This window comes from Hyperolius riggenbachi, chromosome 5 (genome assembly GCF_040937935.1).
Source record: "Hyperolius riggenbachi isolate aHypRig1 chromosome 5, aHypRig1.pri, whole genome shotgun sequence".
Classification (NCBI taxonomy): Eukaryota; Metazoa; Chordata; class Amphibia; order Anura; family Hyperoliidae; genus Hyperolius; species Hyperolius riggenbachi.
In genome coordinates this window covers 174,295,956-174,319,679 of record NC_090650.1, presented here as the reverse complement: position 1 = coordinate 174,319,679, position 23,724 = coordinate 174,295,956, and the positions used below count along the sequence as shown (strand labels likewise).

At 46.2% G+C, this 23,724-nt stretch overlaps 1 protein-coding gene across 1 annotated transcript in view; it reads right to left on the bottom strand.

Moving 5' to 3' along the window:
• LOC137518497 (thread biopolymer filament subunit gamma-like) overlaps positions 1–23,724 on the bottom strand; it is a 329,520-nt gene that overhangs the window by 253,146 nt on the left and 52,650 nt on the right. Inside the window, exon 2 of the mRNA XM_068236429.1 lies at positions 4,266–4,326. Coding sequence (XP_068092530.1) covers positions 4,266–4,326 — 61 coding nt within the window. The remainder of the gene's footprint in view (positions 1–4,265; positions 4,327–23,724) is intronic.

Below are 23,724 nucleotides of genomic sequence, written 5' to 3'. Positions count from 1 at the left end.
ATTTTATAAAGAACAGCAAAAAATTGGCAGTTGTATTATGTGGGGTGATTTCTGGATACATTCACAATAAAGGATTTTACTTTTATGGACATCGTGCAGACATTCTTCTACTACAACAGATACACACCTTGAATACAAAGCAGATGCAAACTATGCACTAAAACCTAATCTAGATAAACTGAATGCAATCTAATATACATGAATGCAGCTGGCCACAAGTAGACTTACATTTTTGTACAACAGGAGGAAACTGTACTGTGCGCAAATTGTTTTTGGAAGCTAACGTCCTCCATTTGCTGCATCTATTTTTAATGCAAGTTGTGTAATCTGCCAGTGTTTTGCAGGGGCAAACCCAGGATTTTAAAGGGGGGGATTCCTGAAAGGTCTGCCTCAGCCACGCACAATACAGTATAATATGGTAGGACATCACGTTGGGTACACAAAATGCAATTTCCTGTCCGACTGACAGGATCTGGCGATTATTTCCGACATGTTTGTTCTGCTCCCGATAGACAACGGGATCGATCAGGAGCAGTTTGGATACAGATAGTAATGAGGACAGCCAACATTGGTAATGAAGGGGAAAGTAAAGTATTCACCCAGCAGGGCACAGGGCTGTGCTCATACCTGACTCTGTTAAGTTCCCTAGAACTGCTCCATGCTCTGTACACACACTGCTGCTCCATGCTCTGTAAACACGCTGGTGCTACATCTAAAGTCATCTCTAGCAGGGAAAGAAAGGGGCAGTGCTGTGAAATGCATGCAGATATTCTGGTGTCTCAACTTGTGCCTGTCCCCAGACACTGCCCCATCCCTGAGGGGGGATTCTGGGCAGCTGTAATCCCCCCCTGCGTTTGCCTATGCTTTGGGCTATGCACATTGATGCAGCTGGTCAACTCGGGTACAGCCTACATCTAGAAGCACTGCCATTTCCTCCTGTTGTACAAAAATGTAAGTCTACTTGTGGCTACTAGTTAGCTGCATTCGTGTGTATCAGTTTGCATTCAATTTATCTAGATTAGGGTTTAGTGCATAGTTTGCATCTGATTCGTATCCAAGGTACGTATTTAAGCCCCTAGTGGGCACTGCACACCTCTGTTGGTTTCATTTCAGCTGCAGCCCGCTAAGGAGCGCTGCCAATTTTTTGCTGTTCTTCAGTAAGGGGCCTAGGATGGAGCCTTGAGGGACACCAACAGAGAGAGGGTGGGAGAGGAGGAGGAGCTAGTGAAGGAGTGGTTGGAGAGGTAGGAGAAGAGCCAGGCTAAGGCTAGGTCCTGGTTACCCATGGACTGCAGGGATTGGAGGAGGAGGGAATGGTCTACAGTGTCAAATGCCAAGGAGAGGTCCAGGAGGAACAGAATGGAGTATTTACTTTCCACTTTGGCAAGGGCAAGGTCATTGATCACTTTGGTGAGGGCTGTTATGGTAGAATGGCACAATAGGAGAAAGAGACAGGAGTATATACAACTACCGTAGGTTAAAAACACTAAAATTGAGAAAAGAGGGAGGTAGCTTACCTCAATAATAACAGTCACATATGTCAATAAAATTTATTGGCAAGGGCAATGCGTTTCGTGGGTTTAAGCCTAGAGTGGGGACGAACCTCCGATTTTAGGTTCGCGAACCGAGTTCGCGAACTTCCGCGTAAGGTTCGGTTCGCGTAAAAGTTTGCGAACCGCAATAGACTTCAATGGGGATGCGAACTTTGAAAAAAAAAATTATGCTGGCCACAAAAGTGATGGAAAAGATGTTTCAAGGGGTCTAACACCTGGACCCCCAGGTGGAGGAGTGGGATACATGCCAAAAGTCCCCGGGAAAAATCTGGATTTGACGCAAAGCAGCATTTTAAGGGCAGAAATCACATTGAATGCTAAATGACAGGCCTAAAGTGCTTTAAAACATCTTGCATGTGTATACATCAATCAGGTAGTGTAATTAAGGTACTGCTTCACACTGACACACCAAACTCACCGTGTAACGCACCGCAAACTGTTTGTTTAGTGACGGCCGTGCGCACCATGGCGAGAGTGCAGTGGCGGGTTCACTGAACAGGAATACAGTGGCGGGTTCACTGAACAGAACAGGTATGCAGTGGCGAGTTCACTGAACAGTACAGGTATGCAGTGGCAGGTTCACTGAACAGGTATGCAGTGGTGGGTTCACTGAACAGAACAGGTATACAGTGGCAGGTTCACTGAACAGAACAAGTATGCAGTGGCGAGTTCACTGAACAGAACAGGTATGCAGTGGCGGGTTCACTGAACACAACAGGTATGCAGTGGTGGGTTCACAGAACAGGTATGCAGTGGCAGGTTCACTGAACAGGTATTCAGTGGTGGGTTCACTGAACAGGTATGCAGTGGTGGGTTCACTGAACAGGTATGCAGTGGTGGGTTCACAGTACAGGTATGCAGTGGTGGGTTCACAGAACAGGTATGCAGTGGCAGGTTCACTGAACAGGTATGCAGTGGTGGGTTCACTGAACAGGTATGCAGTGGTGGGTTCACTGAACAGGTATGCAGTGGTGGGTTCACAGTACAGGTATGCAGTGGTGGGTTCACAGAACAGGTATGCAGTGGCAGGTTCACTGAACAGGTATGCAGTGGTGGGTTCACTGAACAGGTATACAGTGGTGGGTTCACTGAACAGGTATGCAGTGGTGGGTTCACAGAACAGGTATGCAGTGGCAGGTTCACTGAACAGGTATGCAGTGGCAGGTTCACTGAACAGGTATGCAGTGGTGGGTTCACTGAACAGGTATGCAGTGGTGGGTTCACAGTACAGGTATGCAGTGGTGGGTTCACAGAACAGGTATGCAGTGGCAGGTTCACTGAACAGGTATGCAGGTATCCAGTGGGCTCACTGAACAGAACAGGTATGGTGGGCTCACTGAACAGAACAGGTATGCAGCCAGGAACAAGCTAAGCCTAACTAATCTTTCCCTATGAGAGACAGTCTGCAGCAGCTCGCCCTACTCTCACTAACGCAGGCACACGAGTGAGCGTAATGGCCGCCGCTGCCTGCCTTTTATTAGGGGGGGAGTGGCTCCAGGGGCTAGTGTAGCCTAATTGGCTACACTGGGCCTGCTGACTGTGATGTAGAGGGTCAAAGTTGACCCTCATGGTGCATTATGGGGCGAACCGAACTTCCGCAAAAGTTCGCCTGCGGGAACCGAACGCGAACCACTGAAGTTCGCATGGAACTGTTCGCAGGCGAACCGTTCGGCCCAACTCTATTTAGGACCACTTCCTCAGGAGGAAGTGGGCTTAAACCTCCCGAAACCCACTTTTGTGGGCAAGCTTATTATTTTTTAACTGATCATTACATATTGCGCTATTTGGACTCCTGTTGTCTCTGTTCTTCTTTTTTAAGGTGGCAAGACACCCTCTACGTTTATGGTAGAATGGGCTGGTCAAAATCCAGATTGCAAGGGAACGAATAGGGAGTTGGAACTGTGGAACTGGGTCTACGTTCTATCCTGTAGTCTTGCCTGGGTGGATGCTTGCTGGTGACTGTTGTTAGCCTGCTTGCTCTGCTTCTGTGGATGTGACTGAGCTGCGGTTGCTACTAGTTACACTCCAATCTATAGTCCTGTCTTGTACCTGTCTGAATGCTTGCTATCGCTAAGGCAGCACAGTGCGAACTAAGGCAGCGCAACATCGTACTGCGCTGCTATTGTGTTTTATTTGTAGCGATATCGGAAGCCCAGAGCTGCAGTTGCTCTGGGCAGCCTGTGTAACCTCTTCCATTATCCAGCTCTTAGACTTGTTGTGCTGTGTGGTCAGAAATTATGACCCCCCAGCATTACACATACTTCCCCATGATGGGGAAAATGCCAAGGAACCCCTGCAGAGTACTCAAGGAACCCTGGGGTTCCAGGGAACCCTGGTTGAGAAAGCCTGTTCTGGAGTAACTGCCTGAGTAACTGCCTGCGTTCTGGAATCTTCTCCATGCCCCCATGCTGGTAGACGCATCAAACCTTCTGGCATTTATAAGTAGAAGAATGCCCGCACGATGTCCATAAAAGTAAGATCCTTTATTGTGGACGTATCCAGAAATCACCCCACATCATACAACTAACCTTCTGGCAATGGCATGTATTGTGCTATTCAGGAGGAGTGGAACCTCTGAAGGGTCTAAGCAACATCTCATGCTCTTTCCTCTCAATAAGTTAAATATTTCTTTGTTCCTTATGGTGACTAATAATTAAGTACAAGAGACAAAATATTACTGTTAATTAAATGTCTTAAATAAAATTTAGTTACCCGTTTCATTGCTGCAATGTCAGTTTCCAGTTGATACTTCACTCCTAATTCCAACTCGTACCTTAAAGAAATTACAACAATATTAGTTAAAATCTTAAGCAGCTATTGAATAATTTAGCTTATTACATTTCATGTAACAATGTGCATTGAGAAACAAAGTAGTAATATATTCTTTGTCTTCTGTACTGCTTGCCCTTTGTTACGTTTTTACGCTATCCAATACAAAAATCCTAGTCAAAATTAAATATATGCATTAGAATGACTCAAAAAAGTTGTTTATAATTTTGTTTTATTTTTTTTTTTTGTTTTATTGAGATTTTATCTTAGTTACAACAACACTCCCAACAGTACAACATAACAATATCTTCAAAACGTTAACAAGGCATCGATCATAGACCTTGTTGGTTGTTTTAGCGGCATCCCCCCTTGAACTCTCCCACAACTCTCCCCTAAAAACCATAACTCATTTTTACCCAAGATAAAATTTGATTAGTTTAAGGCCTTGTTCACTACTTCATAAATCGCAATCGCTAATGCCAGCGTTTTGTGATGTTGTGCACAATTTTTTTGACACCTTCCGGCGCTTACCTGCACATTAGCTTTTTTGTTCAGCGCTTTTATAAGTGCTTTTGCAGAGCCATTTGTTTTTTAACTTCCTAACGTCAGTCAGGAAGTGAACTCTTTGACCCGGAAAAGAATAAATACAATGTATTTATTCTTAAAAGTGCTATACAAAGTGTTTGTTCAAGCGCTTTCCCAATACCTTCCATTGAGGCAAATCGCCCCGAAAATGGCACAGGCAGCGCTTTGGTGAGCGGATCGGAATCGAACCGCCCATATGTGAACACTCTCATAGGGAATCATTGCACAAGCACTTTTAGGGCGATTTAAAAATTGCCGGCGCTTAAAAAAACCCGAAAACGCCCTTAGAGTGAACATACTTACACATTATAAAAACTTTTAGAACTGCCTCTCTTGGTAGATACTCTCTTTATAATGGGTAACTCAAGGTTCATGTGGTGGAGGTAAGTTTATGTTCTGACAAGAGCAATGAGTTTTTGACTCCAAGAAGCACAATCTCTGACTCAGATGATAAGCTGAAATATACTGTAATTTTCAGACTATAAGCTGGGGCGTAACTATAGCCCCTGCTGCACCTGCAACTGCAGTGGGGCCCGGAGCTCATGGGGGCCTGTCTATGCACTGCCTACTAGTTAAACTAGTAGGATTAGTGCCTGTCTGCTGGCAGCAGTGGTGGGTGGACGGGCAATGCAAGCCGGAAAGAACGGCTTGTAGCGACAGGAGAGCAGCGCAGTGGAGTGGAGGGCCCCATGATTAGAGATGGCTCGAACCTCCGATTTTAGGTTCGCGAACCTCGAACGCAAACTTCCGCAAAAGTTCAAGTTCGCGCAAACGTCAAAAACCCCGATAGACTTCAATGGGGAGGCGAACTTTGAAAACTACAACCATTTATGCTGGCCACAAAAGTGATTGAAAAGATGTTTCAAGGGGTCTAACACCTGGAGTTTTGCATGGCGGAGTAGGATACACGCCAAAAGTCCCGGAAGAAAATCTGGATTTTATGCACACCAGCGTTTTAAGGGCAAAAATCACATTGCAATGCTAAATTGGAGGCATAAAGTGCTTTAAAACATCTTGCATATGTATACATCAATCAGGTAGTGTAATTAGTGTACTGCTTCACACTGACACACCAAACTCACTGTGTAATGCACCGCAAACAGCTGTTTGTGTAGTGATCGCCTTGCTGGACTGGTGCGCACCATGGCGAGAGTGCAGGCGATAGCGGTTTTTAAGCTCATATGGTCGCTGGTCTGAGGTAGCTGAATGACAGAACAACAGTGACTGTCCAGCTGATCGAATTTGGTCTGTCCACAATTAAGCAACAACCTTATTATCTTGGGTCAGGTGTGCCCCCCCCCCCGACACACTCCTATAGATGGCGGTCATTGCTTCATTGTGATATATTACAAATATGCAGCTGTCACACACACACAGGTGCCGTGAACAGGTATGCAGTGACTAGTATTACAAATGTGCAGCTGTCACACACACAGGTACCATGAACAGGTATGCAGTGACTGGTCTATATAACACTGCATGCTGCTGTCACGCAGGTGCAGTAAACATGAACAGGTATGCAGTGACTGATATTACAAATATGCAGCTGTCCCACACAGGTGCAGTGAAAAGGTAGTCACTGAATGTGCTGGGCCTTGCACAGTATAGCAATTACCAAGGGCCAGCTGCGACTGACAGGGCTGTATGTGCAAGTGTCAGCGAGCCACAAAAAGAAAAAAAAAACACATCAAAAGAACATTAGCTCTCAAAAGAGCTGTTTTGGGGTGCTTGTTAGCAATAAGTATCAGCAAGGAGCAAGCTAACAAGCCTAGCAACAGCCTAACTAAGCTTTCTCTAATGCCTGCAGCAGCGTCAGCAACCTCTCTCCCTTCTATCACTAACTACTCAGCACACAGAATGAGAAAAAGGCCAATGCAGCTGCCTAATATAAGGAAGGGGGGGGGGGGTCTTCAGGAGGGAGTGTAGCCTGATTGGCTACCACGTGTCTGCTGACTGTGATGTAGAGGGTCAAAGTTGTGCCTAATGTTGTAGTATAAGGGTGGGTCGAACTCGCCATAAAGTTTGCGTTTCAACGAAAACGCGAACCAGCGATGTTCGCACGAATAAGTTCGCGGTTGAACCGTTCGGGCCATCTCTACCCATGATAGGAGCTAGCTTGGGTTGGCAGGGGCTAATTTTAGTGGGAGGGCTAGAGATGGTGGCCGGGAGCATGTTTCCCTAGTTTGGAGGAAGGGGGTGGAGTGGAGGAAGTGACGTCGGCGGAGAGAGGCCAGATGCACGGGGACATCGAGGCGGTACCCACCCTCCCTCTTTTACGGTTGTTTGATTTTGGGTTGTTATGAGTTGGTTGCGGTGGTGGTTATGTCATTGCTGCTTGCAGGGGGGTAGGGCTCCGGATATAGGTTACAATTAATGATGGTGGGGTAATTAAATCTCCTCCCACCTCTGGTTTGAAGGATAACGAAGGGTGTCTGCTAAAAGAAATGGTGAGGATCAGGCATGCAGCTGTCCCTGAGCCGGTCCACGTGGCGGAGGCCGGCAGATTGCAGGCTGCATGCCAATGGGGTTTTATTTTGGTCAAAATTTCCCGGAGCTCTTGCCCTAACATGTTCACAGTTGTTTGTTGTACAATTAAAGTTATTTTATACAGAATAAAAAGAAGGGCTGCTTTGGCCTTAATAAAAATTCCAACGTCAAGAAGCAGTCCTGGTCTTTATTAATTAGTGTTAAGGGGTTATCCTTTGATAGCACAGTGCTAAGCTATGCACTTATCAAGTGTGAGAGGCGACCGTGGCGTGCAGAGCTGAAGTGCATCTCAGATTTAACAACTTTGTGAATGAGTATTGAAACTCCTCTAGAATAAGAAGAGAATGTGGAGTGATAATGCTGTGATACCCATGGACGCTTAAGCGCTAAGTGTAACGATTGCGGAACTATCTCCATGGTCAGCGCACAAGATGTGCGCTGACACTGCGGAAGTTCTCCACAAGCGTGTCAAATGATAGAACCCAGCTTTTGGTGCAAAGCACCAGTAGAGGGGAATTCCCACCGGCAGATGGAGCTGTGAAGTGCAGAGGAATAAACCCTCTGCGCTGCTACAGGTGCCGGATGGAAATTGTACGAAGGGAAGCAACACAGGGCAAGATAGCCCCTAAAGAGAGAGAATGAGCACAGGAACAGAATGTATGTGTGTCCACCAATCTAGTTGCCACCCAGCGACGGTGAACACACAACAGCAGAAATGAAGTGGGAATGAAATCGCAAGAATGGCGATTGCCAATAGTGACACAAGACCGAGTAAGACAGAGCACAAGTGTAGCAAGAAAGGCACAGCAAACAACAATGATCAAAACGTCAAGGAAAATAACAACGCTAGCTAAACGCGAATACCGCACTCATTCGCAACAGCGAAAGCGTTTAAGCACGATCACCGCGCGTTAGGCGCCCAGTGATAAGCATGCCACCCTAACTAACCAAAGAAACACAAACACGAAATAGAGAACGCGAACGCTTGCTAAACGGTTACCTCACCGAGCCTACAGCAAGCGTTCGTATCAGACAAGACAGACAGAAGGAGCAGCCAGCAGCAACCGCAGCTCTGGCCTACACTCCCAAACAGAGTACAGAAGGATCCACCGCCACTACCGCTAGAGCGAGTGCGAGCCCAACAGACAGAGCGATTTCCTGTCGACCGCTGCTGGCGACAAGACAATCGCAAGACAGAAGGAGTAACCAGTAGCAACCGCAGCCGAGGTTATACTCCAAGATACAGACTAGAAAGATCCACTGCCTCTAACGCTAGGGCAAATGCGATCTAAGTTCAAGACAGAACGATTCACTATCATCAACCGCTGGCGACCGTGCAATCGCACAGACAAGACAAGACAGAATAGGCAGTACAAATTATACACAAACTGACTGCACTAAAATAGGAATGCAAGGAGCACTCCCCAAAAATTAACTATGCTAAGATAGCAATGGCTGACACTCCAGGTGAGTTCAGCAGGAACAAACCTCTATGACCAGCAAGGGATTCTGGGAGCAAAAGGTATTTTTACTGCAAGCCATCAAAGGAGGCAGCTAACCAATTTGCATGACAAGTATATGCAAATTCCTCAGCAGAGCAACTCTGAAACTTGCAAAGCGAAGACAGGTCTCTTTTCCAGAGACCTGTAGCCTTCAGACCTAAAGAATGGTCAAACAGCTGTCTGCTTGTGCAGACAGCTGAGCGGATCATTACACTAAGATTTTGTTACCTATCAAGTGCGTTTCGAGCAAGATACATATATATTGTTTTGTATATGGTATATTGTTTTAAGTAGTTAAAAAATAAGGATCTTTTAATTTTTGAACCCAAACCCCTTGTATTCCAACAAATACACTTAAAGGACTTACGAGGCCAACTATGTAAAAAAAGTTAATTACTTGCCTCTCCGTTTCAGGCACGGAGGACGCCGTCCGCGCCCTCCGTGCCGCTCCGCCGGGTCCCCCCGCTCATTATCCCCCCGGGTCGGCTCCCGACCCCACGGCCTGGGTCGGGCTCTCCTTCCCCTCCAAAGATGGCCGCTAGAGCTGCGCAGCCGCATTCGCAGCCAGGCGGATTGCGCAGCCGCGGCCAGAGGAAGCGGCCATCTTTGGAGGGGAAGGAGAGCCCGGCCCGGGGGGATAATGAGCGGGGGGACCCGGCGGAGCGGCACTCGTAAATCCTTTAAATGTGTCCATCTGATAGGGTTAATAATCAGAATCAGAATCATCTTTATTGTCGCCAAGCACACCGATTGGTGAGCCCGGAATTGCTTGTGGTTCACATGGCAAGTGGCAGTTCAAGAACATATAAACATATAAACATATAAAATACATAACATATAAAATACATAACATATAAACATAAGCAAGGCAAAGCAAAGCATGCATGCAGATATATGGAGCAACACAGTTAGAGTCTTCGAGGGGTCAGAATTAACAGCAGTGGGGGGGGGGGGCGGTTGCCCTAGGGGATAGAATGTCCCGGTGGTGGTGGGGGGGGGGGGGGTCTTGAGTTCAGTGAGTTCAACAGTTGGACTGCTTGGGGGAAGAAGGTGTTCATGCGCCTAGTGGTTTTGGTGGGGATGGATCTGAGCCGACGTCCCAGCGGAAGGGTCTCGAAGTAGCGTCTGCCCGGGTGGGAGGGGTCAAGTAGGATCTTGGAGGCCCTTGTCTTCATTCTCATGGTGTAGAGGAGATCTAGCGAGGGCAGGTGGGCGCCGATGATCTTTTCTGCTGCGTTTATCACTCTGTGGAGTTTGTATTTGTCCTTAGCAGATGTACCGGCGTACCAGACGATGATGGAGCAGCAGAGGATGGATTCGATGGTCGAGGTGTAAAAGCTGGTGAGCAGTTCCCGTGACATGCCGAATTTCTTCAATTGGCGCAGGAAGAATAGCCTTTGCTGTGCTTTCTTCTGAGTTTTTGTAGTGTTCTGCTCCCATTTGAGGTCGCTTGTTAGGGTTGTGCCGAGGAACCGTACACTTTGAACTCTGGAGACCTCGGACCCGTCGATGAGCACAGGGAGGGGGGCAGGGGAGAGTTTCCGGAAGTCCACGATCAGTTCCACGGTCTTTGCCGTGTTGAGAACGAGGTTGTTGTCCTTGCACCAATTACAGATCCTCTCAATTTCGTTTCGATAGGAGTCCTCCCCGTTTCGGTCGATGAGGCCGATAAGCGTGGTATCATCTGCGAATTTAATGACTTTGACGGAGTCAGAGGTTGAGGTGCATTTGTTGGTATACAGGGAGAACAGGAGTGGAGACAGCACGCAGCCTTGCGGTGCACCGACATTAGTGGTTCTCTCGCTGGAGATGTGACTGCCAAGCTTGACCCGTTGGGTTCTGTTGGAGAGAAAGTCCTTAACCCACCTGCAGAGGAGGGGGTCTGCCCCGAGGTGCGCAAGGTTGTCGATCAGAATGTCCGGGCAGATGGTATTAAAGGCCGAGCTGAAGTCCAGGAAAAGGACCCTAGCGTAGGCCCCTGGTCTGTCAAGGTGTTCCAAGATGTATGCTAGGCTGACATTGATTGCATCGTCAACTGATCGGTTTTCCCTGTAGGCAAACTGGTGTGGTTCAAGGAGGGTGCCGGTGGAGTGCTTCAGGTGGGCCAGCACTAGCCTCTCAAATACTTTCATGATGACGGGGGTCAGGGCTACGGGTCTGAAGTTGTTGAGCTCCATGTTCCCTGGTTTTTTAGGGACTGGTATTATTGTGGACCTTTTGAAGCAGGCGGGGACCCCCCCCCCCCTCTGATAGGAATCTGTTGAAGAGAGAGGTGAGGATGGGAGCTAGTTGGTTTGCGCAGGTTCTCAGGCAATGTGAGGACACCCCATCCGGGCCTGAGGCTTTCCTGGGATTGAGTCTGCGAAGGTGTTGTAGCACATCCTCCTTTTGCACTGTGGTCAGAGCGGGGGTGCCACTGGTCACTGGAGGGCCCTGGGCCACTGGGGGGCCCCGGGCATCCTTTTTCGCGGATGCCGAGGGATTTGGTGCTGGCTGGGATGCTGGGGCCGTGGGCTGCTTGGGTTGTAGATCAAATCTACAGTAGAACTCATTGAGTTCCTCTGCCAGTTGGGAGCTGGGGGCTGCGTGTTGAGGGGGGGGCTTAAAGTTCGTGGCCGCCCTGAGACCCGTCCATACTTCCCGTGGGTTGCTGGATTGGAGGCTGAGGCCAACCTTGTTGGAGTAGGTCCTCTTTGCAGCTTTCAGTTCTCTATTCAGGGAGTTTCTGGCCTCTCTGAACTCTTCTGGGGTGCCCGACCTGTGCGTCTCCTCCTTGATAATAATTTGCAGTAACATTTACATATATACCCATCGAATAATATGAGCAATAAACAGGTATGTCCTGTCCAGGAGAGGTGCTCAGAGTCAGAGAAAGAAGAGGACAGAAAAAAAGGTAGAAACAGAACCCCAAGAACCCCCCACCCTACACCTCTTACCATAACCATCTGGAAGAGTATGTCTGCACCCTAACTATCACCAACCGTTGCAGAGGTAAATGAACCACACGGAGATTAATATAGTCTCCACTAAGCTATAAGATTCACCTTTGAGGGGAAGCGGACTGAGTGAGGAAGACCGCTACCCGGACACACGCCTCAACATGAGACGGGATTACATGTCTTAAAAATGTCTGAACAACAATAGAAGGAATCATTGACTGATCGAGCCTGCCAAGAAAAAGTCATACCCCTACTCATCATCAGGAACCCACAATGAATATATATCTGCACCCAGGCTAGTTATACCATTTACCTGTATTTAACTTTAATAACGCTGCAAGATGGGATAAAGAGAGGGAAACTACACCGGAACGAACAGACAGCAAGCAATCATAATTGTACAAGATTCAGGACACCAAAGGTAAAGAAATTAGCATTATGTTATCTGAAAGTACTAATAAGGATATTTGAATAATGGCTCTATCTTGTTAAGATAGGCAGCTTCTTGAGCCAATACATATGAGGTGTATAACCAGCTGTCCCATATAAATTTGGTTGAGAAGATTATTATGACAGATTGCCAGCAGTAACAAAGGGTACTTACGGCCTTTATACACACCCAGCGCAGTGTATACTGTGGTATGAAGACTTTATCCTCCATATATTAGCTAGTATATAGTGAACCCCGCTGGCCATATCCCACCAGTGCAGCCTCTCCGCAGCGAAGAAGGATTGTATGTTCTCTCGTGTTTCCCCTGACTCATGAAACTATCAGTAGAAGCGGGGCACCCCCTATCATAATCCCCAAGTGTTTTGTGTCGCGGACAGCCGTGTCCCGTGGTTAAATACCACAGAGCATCTTCATAGTAGTAGGGGGGTATCTGTTATAATATACCGAGCATTTTATCATACCTTGTGTCGCACTCAAAGGAATTTGGCATTATCCTGTAACCTTTTATGTAGGTGTATTGTAAATTTAGCGACGCTGTCAGCGCTGCGACACAATCCACACTATAACATTTAAGTAATATCAATACATATTATTGTCTTCAGGGGCCTTGAGCAGTTTCTATAGGAAGCATAAAGAAGAGTTATGAGCCCTCACAGGGGTAAAGCACATTATTTCAAGACCATTGAAAGATTGCTGCACGTTGAATTGAGTTATATAATCGTACAATGTATTACAGAGTTAGCTCCCATCCGCAATTGTGACACGGTATACAACTGGTGGCTTAAAATTACAGTATAAGCAATTATTAAAAGAGCATACACATAACATGCAAAATTACTTTCAACGTCACCTCAGGCTGGATCCAGGGGGTTAAAGAGGCATAAGCGCAAACTATTTCAAGGAGAATTGTCTGCGTGCGGAAAGGAGGGCCGTTATTAGAAATAACATGCGCGGGTTCTGAAAATGGCAAACAGTTAAATAGAATTATTCAGTGACCGTATCGGTGAAACATAAATCTAGGCAGTAGCTTTAATATACACCCCCCGGATGTCAGCCGGAGGCAGCGCTCACCCAAACATGTATAATCAACATCTGCAATACAGGTTTTAGGAATGTCATATAGAGCAGCGGATTTAGCTTGATAATACAATAGTTGGGCTTTGAGTGTAGGCAAGGCACCATATTCTCAGGAGTATTGAGGGTCTACTGCACTTTAGATAAAATTATATATACATTTACTGTACACCAGCGTTGTGTCCCCTCACTCTACTTATATCCCCAATACACCCCATATAGACAAATACCCAACACGGACATATATAATCTGTAGCATTACAGGCAACTCCACGCCAGGCTGATTTCAGGAGACCAAAAGAGCGCGAGCGCGAGGTGAATCAAGCGGGGAGATTCTGTGGGCGGAGAAATAGGAGGCCGTTACTAAAAATGGTGCGCACGTGAACGGTTAATGGCGGAAGATTTAAGTAATGTATTGAGCGGCCATAACAGCCTAATGTGTAGACTGTACAGTAAAATCTGAATATATGTCCCCAAAATATCAGCTCGGAGCAGCGTGCAGAATAAGCAGATCCAGTGGGTTGCAAAAGTATTCGGCCCCCTTAAAGTTTTCCACATTTTGTCATATTACTGCCACAAACATGAATCAATTTTATTGGAATTCCACATGAAAGACCAACACAAACTGGTGTGCACGTGAGAAGTGGAACGAAAATCATACATGATTCCAAACATTTTTTACAAATAAATAACTGCAAAGTGGTGTGTGCATAATTATTCAGCCCCCTTTGATCTGAGTGCAGTCAGTTGCCTATAGACATTGCCTGATGAGTGCTAATGACTAAATAGAATATTGGGAGCAACAACACCGTGAAGTCCAAAGAACACACCAGACAGGTCAGGGATCAAGTTATTGAGAAATTTAAAGCAGGCTTAGGCTACAAAAAGATTGCCAAAGCCTTGAACATCCCACGGAGCACTGTTCAAGCGATCATTCAGAAATGCAAGAAGTATGGCACAACTGTAAACCAACCAAGACAAGGCCGTCCACCTAAACTCACAGGCCGAACAAGGAGAGCGCTGATCAGAAATGCAGTCAAGAGGCCCATGGTGACTCTGGACGAGCTGCAGAAATCTACAGCTCAGGTGGGAGACTCTGTCTATAGGACAACTATTAGTCACGCACTGTACAAAGTTGGCCTTTATGGAAAAGTGGCAAGAAGAAAGGCATTGTTAACAGAAAGCATAAGAAGTCCCGTTTTCAGCTTGCCACAAGCCATGTGGGGAACACAGCAACCATGTGGAAGAAGGTGCTCTGTTCAGATGAGATCAAAATGGAACTTTTTGGCCAAAATGCAAAACATTATGCGTGGCGGAAAACTAACACTGCACATCACTCTGAACACACCATCCCCACTGTCAAATATGGTGGTGGCAGCATCATGCTCGGGGGGGGGGGGGGGGGGGGGTGCATCTCTTCAGCAGGGACAGGGAAGCTGGTCAGAGTTGATGGGAAGATGGATGGAGCCAAATACAGGGCCAACTTGGAAGAAAACCTCTTGGAGACTAAAAAAGATTTGAGGCTGGGGCGGAGGATCACCTTCCAGCAGGACAATGACCCTAAACATAAAGCCAGGGCAACAATGGAATGGTTTAAAACAAAACATATCTATGTGTTAGAATGGCCTAGTCAAAGTCCAGATCTAAATCCAATCGAGAATCTGTGGCAAGATCTGAAAACTGCTGTTCACAAGCTGGAGCTGTTTTGCAAAGAAGAATGGGCAAGGATTTCAGTCTCTAGATGTGCAAAGCTGGTAGAGACATACCCTAAAAGACTGGCAGCTGTAATTGCAGCAAAAGATGGTTCTACAAAGTATTGACTCAGGGGGCTGAATAATTACGCACACCCCACTTTGCAGTTATTGATTTGTAAAAAATGTTTGGAATGATGTGTGATTTTCGATCCACTTCTCACATGTACGCCACTTTGTATTGGTCTTTCACGTGGAATTCCAATAAAATTGATGCATGTTTGTGGCAGTAATGTGACAAAATGTGGAAAACTTCAAGGGGGCCGAATACTTCTGCAACCCACTGTACATACATCGTCAGTAATAAAAGGTTACATTAATAGTAAATACACAGCGGCATATTGATCTCAGGAACAGCCGAGTTATACCCGCAGCATAGTACCAACGAGTGTGCAGAGGACGTTTCCGAGCCAGGGAATAACTGATAAATAGCAAGAGTCAGGTATATTCAAATATGCATATATGTATTTATAAGTCCAGGCGCTATGATCCTGATGTGGATATATGAGCAGGCAAAATTAGCAGGCTGTCACAAAAAAAAAAAACAGAAGTCCCAAAACACACAGTATGTCCGCGAACCGGCGGGAAAAAAAAAGGAACACAAACAGTTTCTGAACCGGATAACATATAATAGTGCCAATAATAAGCCATGATCCATAAGGACCAGACAGTATAAAGCAGAAGAGACCCCCAGGAGGAAGCAGAGGTTTATGTTGTAAACAATATAATGGCTAATTGGGGGAGCTGTCAGTATAGTATATAGAAAGCCATATATAGAAGGCCCTGGGACCATGGCAGACAGTATCTTGAAAGGCACTTTACTTACAGTTAAGAGCAAAAGAGGAGAGACCGATTAAGTTGAAGGCAAAGTCTCTATCCAAGTTAGGGCATCTCCGGGAGTTTCAAAGAGTTTAGTTTCCCCATCATACTCGACCCTAAGCTTTGCCCGGAACAGCATAGCATACGATATGTTGCGGTCACGTAGTTTAGACTTGACCTGTTCAAAAGACCGACATTGTTTCTGCGTTTCAGCAGTAAAGTCCGAGAATAGCATCAGACGCTGATTTTCAAATAACAGGTCTCCTACCTTCCTCGCGGCTGCCAGAATGTTATCCCGGTCTCTGTAGTTAAGGATCTTGAAAATAAGAGCACGAGGTGGTGCACCCAGCGGGTTTCGTTTGTTGGTGACTGTGGGCCCGTTCTATAACGAATAATGGGGAGAAGGTATCCTCGGGGAGAAGACGTCTCAGCAGTTTTTCTACGAAGTCAGGTACATCTTTACCTTTGGTGCCTTCTGGGAGGCCGAGGAGACAGAGGTTATAACGCCGATTTCTATTCTCGGAATCCACCGCTTTCTCCTCCAGGCTTTTAATACTGCGCTGCATTGCTGGAATTTCTGCGCCATGTGCGTGTATCGTATCCTCCGTGTCTGAGGTGCGTCTCTCCACTGCACTCATTCTTTCCCGGATAGTGTACATGTCTTGCCAGAGTAGACCCATGCCTGCATCTAGATGATCTATTTTTAAGGTGAGAGCAGTTTGTCAAGATTGTATGGCTTCCATGATAGTGTTCACATATGGTGGAAGCGGCGCCTGCTCGTCATCTGCCATATTAGAATCTGTCTCTATGTCGTCCTTGCCCTTCGATTTGGGAGCAGAAGGAGTAGGTATTGACTGCTCAGGATGTTTACTTTTGTCACCTTTCTCCCTATTGTTCTGCTTGGCTCGTTGAGACATAGCTGGAGCTTCGTATGGATGATAGCGTGCTGATGGTTTTTCCCAGGCAGGGCCTAGTAGAACAAAGAACCGCACTCACGTCTGTGGGTATGCTGATGCCAGGCTCCTAGGCTGCTCAATAGTAATTCCTAGGAAGAAAAAAGAGTGCGGAGTCGGCACTGCTGCAAATTGTGTTTTAATCCACAAGTGGTGATACATCACATAGCATATAGCAAGAAAAGTTGTAAACATACCATGAAGTGGAGGCTGTTATAAGTGGGCTGGTGGTGGGTGCTCGGTGCGGATGGAGCCTGACGGCCGTTTCGCGCTATCTGGGCGCTTCTACGGAGGCTGTATGCTGGAGGCTGGCTGGCCGGGTAGAAATACTCTCTACTCCGGCGTTCGGCGGATTTCCACTTCCTGGAGCCGCCCCCAATCCTCCCATCAGGCCAATCATGCAGTGGAGCGCATCTGCGCTTCATTCTCGGCCTGGACAGGGGAGGAGGAGAAAAACTACTGGTGCCTGGATAGACCATACTGTATTAGGTGGTCATTGAAGCTATTGTTCAGTAAGGCACTTGTTTACGAATTGGCGCCATCTAGTGGCTGCAGGCTGTACTGCTGTAAAAAATCTTTGTGAATACACAATAATAGTGTTACATTCATTGTGGTTATTCAAAATTGTTAATAAAAATATATGTATAAATATAGAATAGTGAAACTGGCTCATTGCCTGTTAATTATATTAAATTGGTGCAGGATATATCTCGTATTTAATAAGTGCCACTAAAAAGTGACATAAATTTAATTTAAAAGCGTGACTGAAAGTGCCATTACCATGTAGTTTTTTAAAAACTCATCCAATGAGTCATTAAAAGGAGAGGGGGAGATGACAAGGACAAGTTGTCGGTACACTGTTTAGGGTATTTTATTCATTATATTATACCATTAAAAAATTCCTATTAGGGTGTGATGGAATTCTATAGATAGGGGGGGGGGGGGGGGCTTATTATGAATGTAGAGAGGGGGGGCTTAAACAGCTGCTTGCTTCACACTAAAAACACAAACAGAGTGTTGGCATTCTACGGGTCTAAGAAGCACGCAAAATCAACGTGGTCATTTAGGCCTAATGGGCCCATAGCATCAGTTCTTATGATTAGCAGGATTTCTTCTCTTTTGAGTTTATTCTCTCGATCACCTCCTCTTCTTAATGGAGGAATATGAATAATACCTACAAATGTCAACACGGAAGGATTGCCATTGTGCGCTTCTCTTACATGCTTTATTAACCTTGGTGAGCCATGGCCCGATTTAATTGAATTGAAATGTTCTCTAAATCGTTTAGTCATCCTTCTTGTGGTCTCCCCTATATAGAAGCGACCGCAGGGACACCATAAAGCGTATACGACGTATTTCGTCTGACATGTAATAAACGCATAGACTTTGCGTCGCAGCGACCCTAGCTGAAAAGTACTTCCAGTATTCATTTGGGTGCACGAAACGCAATGACCGCATTTATGGTTCCCGTGGAGTTTGAGTTGTTCTAACCAATTGCTTCTATGTAGGGTTCTAAATTCGCTCTTGCTGATCATTGATCCTATTGTGGGGGCTCTCCTAAAGGAGAAAAGAGGTCCCTCTGTTACCAAGGGCTTCAGGATAGGGTCCCTTAGGAGAATATCCCAATTTTTAATCATGGTCGTCTTGATCTGATCTGTCATAGCTGTAAAATCAAAAGTCATTGGTACTCTCTTCGATGTTACAGAAGTTTCTCTCTTTGTATTTTCCAATAAGGATTTCCTTTCCTGTAGGCTTGCTTTATTAAAGGCCTGTTGAATTGACTCAGCCTTATAGCCTCTTGCCATAAGTCTCTTGCCCAAGTCCTCCGACTGCCAACGAAAATCATCGTCGAGCGCGTTATTACGGCGTAGTCGGAGGAATTGGGCGTAAGGAAGTGTGCGGGTCACGTGCTCTGGGTGAAAGCTGGTTTCATGAAGGAGGGCGTTGGAAGCAGTTGCTTTACGAAAACCCATTGGTATCAGCTTCCCCTCTCTTATAGTTAACTCTAGGTCTAGGAAGGCCGCCCTATCTTGTGCTATGCTGGCTGTAAAGGCCATATTTGCCTCATTTGCATTAATATAATGCATACATTTATCAAAGGTGGCACAAGTCCCAGACCAAAACACCAGCACGTCGTCCACGTATCTGGACCACGCCCCAAGTTGACTTCTGAAGGGATTACGGGGGGAATGTATATATTCCTCCTCCCACCAGGCGAGAAACAAATTTGCGTAAGTACAGGAGACAGATGTCCCCATGGCAGTTCCTGAAATTTGCCAGTACCACTGCCCGTCAAAGGTAAAAGAATTATGTGTCTCCTCCTCCCCTGTCCAGGCCGAGAATGAAGCGCAGATGCGCTCCACTGCATGATTGGCCTAATGGGAGGATTGGGGGCGGCTCCAGGAAGCGGAAATCCGCCGAACGCCGCAGTAGAGAGTATTTCTACCCGGCCAGCCAGCCTCTAGCATACAGCCTCCGTAGAAGCGCCCAGATAGCGCGAAACGGCCGTCAGGCTCCATCCGCACCCAGCACCCACCACCAGCCCACTTATAACAACCTCCACTTCATGGTATGTTTGCAACTTTTCTTGCTATATGCTATGTGATGTATCACCACTTGTGGATTAAAACACAATTTGCAGCAGTGCCGACTCCGCACTCTTTTTCTTCCTACTGATTCCTGCCAAATTCAAGTCAGAGCACGCTGTATGTACCACACAAGAGATTGCTGTAGCCCTGCTGGTCCTCCGCACTGGATGTGGATTCCGCTGTAGTGCCGACCTTCCCCCTTTCCCCCTTTCCTCTACCAGTGTCTCCCTTGATTGAAGCTCTTCCTACAGTCAGAGCACACAGTATGACTACATCCGCAGCCTCCAATGTTGATGTGCACACTGAATCTGAGGAAGACACCACAGACAGTGAAGACGAATTGGAAGGAGCAGCGGTTGCTAACGGCAGAAGTGATGTTGTTTTGGACACTGACAACCTTGCAACAGTATAAAGATGACAAAATCACAGCAAGAGGCTTTAGAAGGTATGTAGAGCCGTCAGAATATCAGGACGATGAGGAGTTCGTTAATAAATGGAAAACAGCGTATCTTGAACTAGCAGTAAAGCTGCAAGACATTGTCCTTGAACGTACTATAAAAGAGCACACAAAAACACTTAAAGAGATTGAAAATACCAAACTTCGATACCAAGAGTTGGTGGAACGTGAACGATACTCTAAAACATTTAAAAGGATTGACCGTAAGCTAACTGTGGTGCAAGACACTATTAAGGAACGCAAACTGCGTAAGTTCCAGAGGGATAAAGACGATTATCGACAAAAGAAATACTTCTCCTGGCAAAGAGCCGGGAAACCGAGAACCCCAAGAAAGGGGAAAGGACACTGGACTACTGACACAGATTCCAGTGAGGAGGAGAAGAAAAACGACAATATTCCCTCTGATAACCCTTCTGGGAGACCAGGCCCTGATCAACGACAGCGCCCTTTAGGCAGAGCACAAGGAGGGGGAGAGGGAAATCCAAGGCAAAAAAGGAAAGGACGGCACTTGCAGTGGGAGGACAGGAAGTACCCCAAAAATCCGAAACGGAGAAGGAACTAGATCTTTCCACAGCAATCAAGTGTGAACCCCTGAGGGTCCTTAATTTATCGAATGTATTGCTTCCTGATTCCTCCCTGGAGATCCCACAATCCGTTATCAGAACCTACTGAGATCTTTATTGCGTAGAGGAACCGAGCAGGGTATAATTACCCCCAAATTGGCCAGTTACCTGCTGCCAAGTTACCCCATCAAACCCATCTGGTATCATATACCTAAGGTGCACAAGTCCCAGACCAACCCTCCGGGTCGCCCCATCGTATCTGGGATGGGGTCGATTACGGATAAGTTGTCCAGGTACCTGGACCACGTCCTAAGGCCACTACTCTGCCATGTTCCCTCCCATTAAGTAGACACTGCAGATGTCCTAAGGGGAGTAGAGGATTATCCATGGTGCAAAAGTGACCTTTTAGCAACTATAGACGTGGAAAGTCTGTAGAGCAGAATTCCACACAATTTGGGTCTTGTGGCAATAAGGAGATTCCTGGATCGCACTGACAAAGATGACAATTTCAAGGACTTCATCTGTGAATGCCTTGAATTCGTGTTGACACATAATTCTTTTACCTTTGACGGGCAGTGGTACTGGCAAATTTCAGGAACTGCCATGGGGACAGCTGTCTCCTGTACTTACGCAAATTTGTTTCTCGCCTGGTGGGAGGAAGAATATATACATTCCCCCCGTAATCCCTTCAGAAGTCAACTTGGGGCGTGGTCCTGATACGTGGACGACGTGCTGCTGTTTTGGTCTGGGACTTGTGCCACCCTTGATAAATGTATGTATTGTATTAATGCAAATGAGGCAAATATGGCCTTTACAGCCAGCATAGCACAAGATAGGGCGGCCTTCCTAGACCTAGAGTTAACTATAAGAGAGGGGAAGCTGATACCAATGGGTTTTCGTAAAGCAACTGCTTCCAACGCCCTCCTTCATGAAACCAGCTTTCACCCAGAGCACGTGACCCGCACACTTCCTTACGCCCAATTCCTCCGACTACGCCGTAATAACGCGCTCGACGATGATTTTCGTTGGCAGTCGGAGGACTTGGGCAAGAGACTTATGGCAAGAGGCTATAAGGCTGAGTCAATTCAACAGGCCTTTAATAAAGCAAGCCTACAGGAAAGGAAATCCTTATTGGAAAATACAAAGAGAGAAACTTCTGTAACATCGAAGAGAGTACCAATGACTTTTGATTTTACAGCTATGACAGATCAGATCAAGACGACCATGATTAAAAATTGGGATATTCTCCTAAGGGACCCTATCCTGAAGCCCTTGGTAACAGAGGGACCTCTTTTCTCCTTTAGGAGAGCCCCCACAATAGGATCAATGATCAGCAAGAGCGAATTTAGAACCCCACATAGAAGCAATTGGTTAGAACAACTCAAACCCCACGGGAACTATAAATGCGGTCATTGCGTTTCGTGCACCCAAATGAATACTGGAAGTACTTTTCAGCTAGGGTCGCTGCGACGCAAAGTCTATGCATTTATTACATGTCAATCGAAATACGTCGTATACGCTTTATGGTGTCCCTGCGGTCGCTTTTATATAGGGGAGACCACAAGAACGATGACTAAACGATTTAGAGAACATTTCAATTCAATTAAATCGGGCCATGGCTCACCAAGGTTAATAGAGCATGTAAGAGAAGCGCACAATGGCAATCCTTCCGTGTTGACATTTGTAGGTATTATTCATATTCCTCCATTAAGAAGAGGAGGTGATCGAGAGAATAAACTCAAAAGAGAAGAAATCCTGCTAATCATAAGAACTGATGCTATGGGACCATTAGGCCTAAATGACCACGTTGATTTTGCGTGCTTCTTAGACCCGTAGAATGCCAACACTCTGTTTGTGTTTTTAGTGTGAAGCAAGCAGCTGTTTAAGCCCCCCCTCTCTACATTCATAATAAGCCCCCCCCCCTTATCTATAGAATTCCATCACACCCTAATAGGAATTTTTTTAATGGTATAATATAATGAATAAAATACCCTAAACAGTGTACCAACAACTTGTCCTTGTCATCTCCCCCTCTCCTTTTAATGACTTATTGGATGAGTTTTTAAAAAACTACATGGTAATGGCACTTTCAGTCACGCTTTTAAATTAAATTTATGTCACTTTTTAGTGGCACTTATTAAATACGAGATATGTCCTGCACCAATTTAATATAATTAACAGGCAATGAGCCAGTTTCACTATTCTATATTTATACATATATTTTTATTAACAATTTTGAATAACCACAATGAATGTAACACTATTATTGTGTATTCACAAAGATTTTTTACAGCAGTACAGCCTGCAGCCACTAGATGGCGCCAATTCATAAACAAGTGCCTTACTGAACAATAGCTTCAATGACCACCTAATACAGTATGGTCTATCCAGGCACCAGTAGTTTTTCTCCTCCTCCCCTGTCCAGGCCGAGAATGAAGCGCAGATGCGCTCCACTGCATGATTGGCCTGATGGGAGGATTGGGGGCGGCTCCAGGAAGCAGAAATCCGCCGAACGCCGCAGTAGAGAGTATTTCTACCCGGCCAGCCAGCCTCCAGCATACAGCCTCCGTAGAAGCGCCCAGATAGCGCGAAACGGCCGTCAGGCTCCATCCGCACCCAGCACCCACCACCAGCCCACTTATAACAGCCTCCACTTCATGGTATGTTTACAACTTTTCTTGCAATATGCTATGTGATGTATCACCACTTGTGGATTAAAACACAATTTGCAGCAGTGCCTCTTTTTCTTCCTACTGATTCCTGCCAAATTCAAGTCAGAGCACGCTGTATGTACCACACAAGAGATTGCTGTAGCCCTGCTGGTCCTCCGCACTGGATGTGGATTCCGCTGTAGTGCCGACCTTCCCCCTTTCCCCCTTTCCTCTACCAGTGTCTCCCTCAATAGTAATTCCCATGAAGGAGTCTGCACACAGACTTAAGGCGCAACCAACGTAAAGTTTATTGTCCCATCACATACATGTGCAAAAAATGTCTGACCCGCATAGGCCGACGATCGTTTCGGGGCCATGTATGTGTCTTTTCTGCCATCTGCCTTGATAAAGGGGACCCTTTGTGGCCCTGAAATGATTGTCGGGCCTATGCAGGTCAGACATTTTTTGTATGTATGTGATGGGACAATAAACTTCACGTTGGTTGCTCCTTAAGTCTGTGTGCGGACTCCTTCATGGGAATTACTATTGGTCCCCAATAGATCTCCTTCATTGTAATTGTGC